This window comes from Diabrotica undecimpunctata, chromosome 5, assembly GCF_040954645.1.
Source record: "Diabrotica undecimpunctata isolate CICGRU chromosome 5, icDiaUnde3, whole genome shotgun sequence".
NCBI lineage: Eukaryota > Metazoa > Arthropoda > Insecta > Coleoptera > Chrysomelidae > Diabrotica > Diabrotica undecimpunctata.
The window spans coordinates 83,915,024-83,925,532 of NC_092807.1; the positions used below are offsets into that span (position 1 = coordinate 83,915,024).

At 34.4% G+C, this 10,509-nt stretch overlaps 1 protein-coding gene across 4 annotated transcripts in view; it reads left to right on the top strand.

Moving 5' to 3' along the window:
• The window catches only part of LOC140441428 (multiple coagulation factor deficiency protein 2 homolog), a 30,242-nt gene extending 20,152 nt beyond the window's left edge, over window positions 1-10,090 (top strand). For all 4 annotated transcript variants that reach the window (XM_072532152.1, XM_072532153.1, XM_072532156.1 and 1 more), the window contains 2 exons: window positions 3,315-3,537; window positions 9,926-10,090. In XM_072532152.1, the coding sequence (XP_072388253.1) occupies window positions 3,315-3,537; window positions 9,926-10,047 (345 nt within the window). In that variant the 3' untranslated portion in view covers window positions 10,048-10,090. The remainder of the gene's footprint in view (window positions 1-3,314; window positions 3,538-9,925) is intronic.
• The last annotated feature ends 419 nt before the right edge of the window (window positions 10,091-10,509 follow it).

Here is a 10,509-nt window from a genome sequence, read left to right on the forward strand (position 1 = left end):
TCGAGAAAAAATATAAAATATTATTTAACCCTTTGGGATCTATGGGGACCTATATATCCCAAAACTTTAAAAAAGTTCTAGTTCTCACATTAATCAAATATAACCTTATTACTAAACATTTCGTTATGTTATGCAACCAACAATTTGATAACCTTAAATTTTCTAGAAATATGTGTTCATTCAACAAGAACATTCTTCGCAAACGGAAGATTTTAACAGAGATCTCGAAAGGATAGATTCTGAAGAAGAAGAGAAGAAGTCAGATCCAGATGACGACTAGTCTGGTTTCGTAATGTGGAAATAACCATATACGAAGTCTAACCAAAAGATGATATTCCAAATCGAATTTTTTATTTCCTTTTCAGAGCAGCTTATAGAACATGGCAGATCCAAAGATAAAGTGGAGTGACACATGAGGGGTCATTCTGAAAGAATGTCCATACGCCAAAAGAGCATGATGACTGTCGGAAACCATTTTCCAAATCAAATTTCTTCCAGGTGGAGATGACATAGATGTTTTCTCAGTAAGAAAGAGACAAGAACCAAAACAATTTGTATCGCCTGTGATTGGCAACTATATAAGACGTGTTTTCCACATCATTGTTAATTTTAGTCATGTGATTTTATATTGTTTTTAATAAAATTACCTTTAAAATTAGTAATGGGACACATTCGTCCCAAGATGGGACACAGTTGTCGCATATCCTACCAAACGATTTAAGGATATTTAAAAAACTAGATCACTTTGGGCACCATTATAAGATTATTGATCATATTTTTTTATCTGAAAAGTTTTAAATATATGCGGAATTTATTCAGTCCTGAAAGGGTTCCTAAATGCTACAGGTCAAGATAAAATTACTTTTATTAAAAGCTTTCCCCTTGGTCTAAATGGATTTCTAAAGAACAAAACGCGGCTGAAGAAGTATATAACTAGTATATAATGCAACCAGAGAAGCTTCTTGATTTAGCACTGCATTATATCCTCCGTCCATTTTGTAGAATATTACATTTTGTAGAATATTATTTTAAATAATAATAAAAATAATAATTTAATATTTTAATATTATTTATATTATTACCACCAGAATAGTGTTCCTAGTGTAGAAGTTTCTGGGAGTCTCATCTTACAATTATAATGAAAACACTCTCGATAGACTTCGAGGACTTTCGAGGACTTTCAACATTGTACTATTTTATGTGTGCCATATTTTTACTAACTGGACCCCTACAAGCTATACATAATTCGCCTTTTTGATACCGCATTTTTACATTTTATTTACAGTTAACCCAATAAAACCTTTTGTCTTTGAAATGCCAAAGTGGTCTACCTGATGCATCGTCATGTAGTTGACGCAATATTTCTGATACTTTATTTTAAAAACAATCAGTGGTAGCTTAGATTTTGTGCCATACTCATTTTAAAATTTTCTAAAAACAAAATCATATCATATCAAATCATTTTTCAATACCAGACAATTGTATTGACTCCAGTATGCTGTAAATTCTGGACTAAAAGCAATCATATGTTCCCAGGCTGGTTGTTACCTTAAGCTTCCAATAGAAGACATATTTTAAAAATGAATTATTTTGTTGTGCATGGCTGCACCGTACTGAAGACGACCAATAGTCAGAAATACGTATATACGGTTGCCTTCCATAGACATGCCTATTTTGCCAGACATGCCATGACATTTTACTTTTATTATTCACTCGCATTAACCTTTTCTATATATAAATATATAATATATTATATATATATATATATATATATATATATATATATATATATATTATATATATTATATATATATATATATATATATATATATATATATATTATATATATTATATATATAAATATATATATATATATATATATATATATATATATATATATATATATATATATATATATATATATCAAACAACAAAATGGAAGTCAAAATAGATGGACAACTTACAGAACCTATAGAAATAGGCAGCGGAATAAGACAAGGGGAGCCCCATTGAGCCTCATGCTCTTCAATTTGATCATGGAGTCAAGAATTTATAAAGCCAGTGTAAGACCAATAATGACATATGCCTCAGAAACAAGATCCGACACAGCCACAACGCAAAGGCTACTGAAAACTGCAGAGATGAGAGTACTGAAAATAATTACAGAAAATACGCTGAGAGATCGAAAGAGAAGTGAAGACATTAGAAGAAAATGTAACGTACAGTGTATAAATGAATGGACACGAAATAGAAAAAAGAATAGAATAACGACATAACAGAATGGAGGAGACTGGTGTCGTCTAATCACCAATCGGCAAAAGAAGTATGCCAGGTTCTGTCGGTTTGGAACAACAAAAAAGAAACAAGACAAATATTTGTTTTACACTTTCACAATTAGACTGACAATTTTTAAAATAAGTTAAAATACACATAAAAGAACAAAAAGTGTATACTCGAATAGATGAGTTTTTTTATATTTCTATATATAAAATACGGTAGCAGGTACATCGTAAATTAATTTTGACTTGAACGGATTGCAGAATATTGCTGCAACATCTAAGGCGCAATTCTTAATTTGAACCCCCATGCTTTGTGTACAGACAAGAATTGGCAGCGTAGTTTCTAAAATTGTTATTACACATTGTAGTATTGACTTATATGTAATTATAAATGACGCATTAAAACTGTATTGGACAAACGTATTGCTTTTTGAGATTGCTATACTATATTTTAGTTGGTTGCTAGACATCGAGCGACTTTCTCTCTGTTTTTGTAAATATTGCTTATGGTTTGTATATTGACTATCATATATATATATATATATATATATATATAACAGCGCTACAGGCTTTGTAGGCCCCTGGGTTCTAAAAACTTGGTTATTTCCCTCCATTTTTATCGGTCCCTTGTTTTCTCTCTCCAATTTCTCACGCCTATTTCTGACAAGTCTTGCTTTACTGCTTTCAACCATTTTCTCTTTGGACGTTCTCTTCTTTTTTACCCCATTTCTCCCTCCTTTAGTATTGTTTTTAACATTTCGATTCTCTGGCATTCGTATAATGTTACCAAGCCATCTAGCTCTTTGAGTTTGTATTTTTGCCGTAATTGATGATTTTTCATACATTCTCATTATTTCTTTATTCGTTCGTCTTTTCAAAATATTCTCTGATGCATTTATTCATCCGAAAATTTTTCTGAGCACTTTTCTTTCCCAGATCTATACTTTCTTTTCTTCCTGCTGGTTCATAATATATTTAATATTAATTACTAAATTATAAATTCTCAATTTTCAATTTTCTTTCCAATTTTTGTAGGAACATCTGGAGGAAGTAATTCCCGCACCAGATTTTTCCAAAATGTCAGACGAGGAAGTAGAATTCTATTATTTTCAAGTACACGATAGTGACAAAAATTCAATGCTAGATGGTCTAGAACTACTTCAGGCAATTCTTCATACTGAAGAGCATTATGAGCATCCCGAAGACAGAGAAGAACATAATGCATTAGAGGAGGAAGCTGCCTTTAATTATTATGTTGGTAAGGTCTAGTTATTTATCTTATCTAAATATCTAAACTATTAAGACTGCTTTTTTTGACAAAAAACATTTGGAAGTATCTTTTTGAAATAATATTAAGAATTTTTATATGTGTAAATAACTTTTTTTAAATGTTAAATAAAAATACTTCGATCATTTCTTAGTTAACTAATTTTAGCCATCAGAAATAAACTAAGACTAAATCATTAAAAAATATAACGCTACACGAGAAAATAAAAAAGTTGTAAGGTAATCGATGATTTACTGAAATAATAAATAAACGATAAACAAATGGTAATATATTAAAGTACGTAGAACAAACAAAAATTAATAATATTACTGATGAACAGATAAAAAAAAAGTATGTAGATTTATATTTAACCCCTTCAGACTGAATTTGTTGTTTTAACAAACTAAAAACTGAAACTTGTGTATTCATAAGTTGGTAATATGCTATCAAAGCTTAAAAAGCATGGAGTATCAAACTTTAATAAAGCAGCTGTACCGAATAAGATACATATTTTAACTTTTAAAATTGTTTAATTAAACCACCATGTAAGTTTTTTTTCTTCTTCTTTAAGTGCAATGTCTGTGATCAAACGTTGGGTATCATCATCTGTAAGTTTTTCTAGACCTGTATAAAGACATAAACACTGAGATCATATCACATGAATGGTTTGTATCCGTCTCTAAAAGAACAAATGAGAAGTTGAGACTTTTGATGATTTATTTTTAAAATAGTTTTATTTTAAAATGGAATATGACCGAACAGGTATGGTATTATAAATATCTTGGTATAACAATGGACGAGAATTTTCAATACAAACAAAAAATAATGTAATCAAAACAACAAATGAGATAAGATTTTTAAGAGTGAAGAATTTATATATATTAGTAGGCACATCTCTTTTATGTTGATTGGAAAGTTTGGACCGTTCATAAATAAACAACAAAAAAAAACAAAAAGTTTTTAAGATTTGTGTAGAGGCAAATATTGAAGATCTCATGGGTTGACCGAAACACAACAAAACAACATGTATTGGAGAGGATAGAAAATGAATTGAAATTATATTTAATGCCAAGAAAAAAAATCTAGAGTTTCTGACTAAATCAATATAATAAAATGACTTATAACTTAGAAAACAAGTTAAAATCGTGGACAGAAGAAGTACGAGGTCATTAATATTTCTAAATCCACAATTTAAAATATTAGTTTGGACTGTGCTTAGTCAAATTTTTCCATATGCCGGTATCTAAAGAAGTGCCATGCTGGTCGGCAACCTTTACAGGGAAAACTGCCGCAATAAAAAGAAGAAGATAGTAATAACAATATTTTTTATTGTTTCTGAGGCTTTAAGATTTTTTGATCCCAACAGTTATTTTTAATTGAATTTTAAGGTTCCATCAGTAATAAAAACCAATCACAATAAAATTTAAAAAAACGGTATAAGGGCAACTATACTATAAGTAAATTGTTAAAAAAACTTTTAAAGGCAGATTGCACTCGACTTAAAGTTTTTGTACTGCTTTCCTTTTTCTTTTACGATCAACTGCAACATCTTATATTATTACTAATTTGTTTTCGAAAATATCCAATATTTGTACTTATCTGTTACATTTCCTTATGTCTATCAGAACAATCAGTGACCTTTCTTTTTTTTTTATTTTGGTTTAAGATCTGTCTAAACTTATCAAATACTCGGCCTAAGTATAACATAATTTTAATTTGTAATAAAAAAAATTACAAAAAAAGTATTTTTTTAGTCTGAGTTTAAGAAAACACTATCCATATATTGATTTTCAGCTGCTATTAGGAATTTTTAAAAAACTGTGTGCTATAATTTGGCAGTGTGGCAAAGAATGGTAGTAGACTTAGTCCTTTTTTTCTCCAAAAATCCTGTATTGCAATAGTCAGTCTATTTATATTATATTGAGTCTATGTTGAGAACTAACCACAATTTCAGTTGAAAATACGTTTATTTTAAAGTTTCGATTTTTTTCATTTCAAAAATCGTTCCCAAAATATAATTTAAACAAATTATTTTGTTTTGTTACAGAAAAAGTCGTCTAATAATTAATTACACGAGGTCGGACATACATTATATTATATATTATATTTTAAAATAGAGGACTTTAAGATGATATTTTCAATATTTTTAAGGGGAGATCTTGGGACGACTTTTTTAAAGGATAATTCAATCAAATTTTACCTGAGAATTCTTGTCAGAAAAAATGATAGCATTTGATTTAAGAAATCTATCTAGCAATGCTGTTAATGTTATTCAGTGAACTTAATCCAATTAGCTTGTTTAAAGCTTCATCTTGCTCTAGGAGTGGAGCGAGTAATTGGAATTATGTAACCTACTTCAACAATTATTGGGCGGTGTTAGCTGTGTGGCAAGTTATTTAGAATTTGTCTTATTATATACTTATAAACTGGAATGGGACAATTATAGGGGTTTTCAGTGTCAAAGCATTAATCCGGATTGGTTTAGGTATTCCAATTGTTTTTATTCCTTATTATTAATATAAAGAACACTTTATATAGTCTCATGAATCAAAGTTATTTGACACATTGCTGATGAACATAAACGATAAAGAAGCGTTTATAAAGTATACTATGGAAACACAGATTTCACTTTGCAGTGAAAAAACGTACGATACTATAAAGAATTGGCATGTGTCAGAGGAACCTTCATGTTCCGACCATAGGCACATTCGATTTGATTTAATTACTTCGACTCGAATGGTGGCAAGGTTCAGGAACCCGAGAGAGACGGATTGGGAAGGCTATAGAGGCTCACTCGAGAAGTCTCTTGAGGGAGGAATCGGCACCATAAAAGATACGGACGATCTCGAACTGACAGTCGAAACGGTGAGGGAAGCTGTTCTGGCCGCTTACCAGGAGAATTGTCCAGAGAGAGAAAAGAAAGGAAAGAAAAACACACCCTGGTGGAATGAACACTTACAAAAGCTTAGGGCAGATGTAAGAAGGCTATTCAATAAAGCCAAATTCAACCAGGACTGGGCCATTTATAGAGAAAAACTGACGCAATATAATAAGGAGATCCGAAAAGCCAAAAGAGACTCGTGGCGAAAGTTCTGCGAGGAAGTCGAACAGGCTCCCGCATGTTCCAGAATCCACAAGGTCCTGGCTAAGGATGGTATTGTGAATCAGGTCGGCCTCTTGAAGAAAGAGGACGAAACGTATGTAGAAACCCTGGAGGAAAGCTTAATAATGCTCACCAAGGTACATTTTCCCAGCTCATCCATTGACAATAATCCTTCGGTAGAGGTAGCTCATCCCAGAAGGCCTACTAAGGCGGACTGGAAATTAGCTACCGACATCACGAGACCGGAAAAAGTCAGGTGGGCCATCAATAAATTCCAGCCATACAAATCACCTGGAATGGACGGGATTTATCCAGCCTTGCTACAGAAGGGACAGGATGTGATCATCCCGCATCTAACAAAGATCTTCAAAGCTAGTTTGGCATGGAGATATATTCCAACCGCATGGCGAAGGGTGAAAGTCACATATATCCCCAAGGTTGGTAGGGTAATGGACCAGACCCCCAAGTCATACAGACCAATAAGTCTATCCTCTTTCCTAGCAAAAACGCTGGAAAGATTGATAGACAGGTATATTAGGGACGACGTGCTGATGGAGAATCCACTCAGCGATCGCCAATATGCATACCAGCCAGGAAAGTCAACTGACTTGGCGCTGGATGATCTTAACAGACTGCTCTCAAAGTCGCTAGATGACAAGGAGATAGCGGTGGCGACGTTTCTGGACGTGGAGGGAGCGTTTAATAACGTCTCCTTCGAGTCTGTAACGGACGCGCTTAAAAGAAGAGGAGTTCCTGCCTTCATATGCGAGTGGACAAAGGCGACCTTAACAAACAGGATCATTGTGTCCTCGTTAGGTGAAGCCACTATTGAAGCGAAGGCAGGAAGCGGCTGCCCACAAGGAGGAGTTTTATCCCCATTACTGTGGGCTACGCTTATGGACGACCTATTTAATACACTGACCAGGGAGGGTTTTTACTGTCTGGGTTATGCGGACGATTTGGTAATTGTAGTCCGAGGACGCTTTACCAAAATAATTTCGGAGAGACTTCAAGTCGCTCTGAGGATTGTGGACAGCTGGTGTGAGGAAGAAGGCCTGAAGGTTAACCCTAAAAAAACATCTGTTGTTCCCTTCACCAGAAAAAGAGCACTGCAAGGCTTACAGCCACTAGTGCTCAAGGGAGTAGAAATCCCATTCACAAGTCAGGCCAAGTACTTAGGTGTAATATTCGACCAGAGGCTGACATGGAATGCACACATTCAGAAAGTCACACAGAAGGCCACTATGGCCCTGAACACATGTAGACGAATGTGTGGTAAGAATTGGGGGTTAAATCCTAAAATGAACCTCTGGTTGTACACAAGGGTTATAAGGCCCATGATAACTTATGGTTCAGTGGCGTGGTGGAACAAAACGCAACAGTCCGGGGCGATTCGATTGCTCAGTAGCACACAAAGGCTTGCATGCTTGAGTGTTACCGGAGCCATGAGAACAGCCCCAACGGACGCGCTAGAAGTTCTGCTAAACCTACCACCTCTGCATATATACATACAGAGTGAAGCCAGATCAACAGTACATCGGTTGATCCAAGGCCAAGCTCCAATAAGTATGATGCAGGGAGCTGATAACTTAAGGCTATACCAGGACATAAAGGCAGACCCCGTTCTAGGAATGCCTGTAGACCGAATGGTTACGAGGTATAGTTTTAACAAAAATTTTCAAATTATAATACCAAAAAGAGAGGACTGGGAAACTGGTCCGCCGCTAACAGCAAACTCAATATGGTATACGGACGGCTCCAAAACGGATACAGGTACGGGGGCTGGAATATATGGCATAAAACCAAGGACGGAAGTCCGGGTATGTCTAGGAACATACGCGACCGTATTTCAAGCCGAATTAGCTGCTATACACAGGTGCGCTATGGAACTAATCGGCCGAAATGTAGATAACGACTCCATCGTTATCTACTCGGATAGTCAAGCGGCTCTAAAGGCTCTCAGTTCGGTACAGGTCGATTCATGGCTGGTATGGAACTGTTTGGATGTCCTCTCTCAGGTGGGAAGTCAAAACAGGTTGACACTTGCCTGGGTGCCGGGACATAAGGGTCATCGTGGCAACGAGAAGGCCGATGAATTGGCCCGAGAAGGCGCATCTACGCCACTGGTTGGTCCGGAACCCTTCTTTGGAATCGCAAATACGATAAAAAGGGCAGCCATACACAAATGGGTGCAACAGAAGTCTCTTGAGTGGTGGAACAACTCACCAGGACAGAGGCAGGCCAAACAGTTCATCAAAGGACATTCGGCTAAATTTACAGCAGACTTACTTTCGCACAGGCGCAGGACTGTCAGAATGATAGTGGGTCTGCTCACTGGGCACTGTAGACTCAATAGACACCTGAGTCTCATAGGCCTGACAGAAGAGGACACCTGTCGTTTCTGTCTGGAAGAAGAGGAAACCGCTCTACACGTTCTGTGCCATTGCGAAGGTCTCGCACGAATGCGGTTTCTAGAACTCGGAGAGGAAAAACCGGAAGCACCAGGCTACATGAAAAGGCCACTATCAAGGCTGTTGAGTCTCATTAAGAGGACCAAGCTAGATGAAGTGCTTTAAAATAAGGGGGAAACACAATAGATCTGCAAAGGTCGCAGTGTATCAGGCTCTATTGGCCGCCCCATTTTCTACATTCTTCTTCATGGAAACACCGATCAACAGATATCTTATTAGTAAATCAAAACCACAACATAAATATTAATTAGGAATCATTTAATCATTATACGATAGAGCCAAAATCGGAATTGTTATACCGATGATTTTTAGAACCCATATAAAATTAAAATTTGAACGCAATGGTTTTCATAGACTATAATTTGGAAAAAATTTATATATTTATATAATTAATATATTTTATTTACTTGTAGTAATCTATCCTACTCCCTAAATTTTGGTAGGACTTTACAATTTTGTTTATCTGAGCCCAACGACCCTCCAAAAATCTGATGTCAGGTTAAGTAAATGTAACGTTTTGATGATACAAATCTTACTAATATGCGATAATAAGTACAGAACATTTTTTTTTAATAAATTTAGTTTGTTTTTAATAGGTTTACTATAGATACACAGATTTCGACAACTTTGTCGACATATTTCAGTAGTCAGTTCACCAAGACTTCAAGTTTTACGTATAATGAGTTCCAAATTTGTAACCGTTACAAATGTTAATTTTCAATTTTTTTCATTATATCTTTATATAAATCTATAACCGTGTTTGTAAGTATGTGAAAATTATTATATTCGTTTATTTATTTTTCAGAACTAGTCGATCAAGCCTTAGAAGATGATGATACTGATAATGATGGCTTCCTAAGTTATTCCGAGTTTGCTGCAAAAAGACGACGAATTCGAAATAATTCAATTAAATTGTATAATAGATAATTATTTTAAGTTAAGAAGTTTTAATAAATTTTTAGAAAAGTTTTATTATGCTTAGTAAATTTGAGTTGCTGTCTTGATTGTCATTGACCTAAGAATGTACAGTTGAAAATAAATCGATAGGTGCCCAGAACTAAATACAGACATTTAAAAAACGATTCTAACAAATTACAATAGAACTTGGGATTAAAGTTATCGTTATGGTAGAAAAAAATCCATAGAAAGGTTATACATATTATTTTTATTTAAGACAGTCTATAAATATCTGATGTAGTATTTGTTTAAATACAAATTTAATAATAGCAATTTTCCATTTTCGACTGGAAAACAGTATCATAGTATATCCAGTAAATTTGAATACACATTTTACATGTTGTCCCAATATGTCGTTTTGTTTAAATGCTCCTTATTACTTGACAATGACAATTGTCCGGAGATATTGAGATTCCAACAGGAAAATACCAT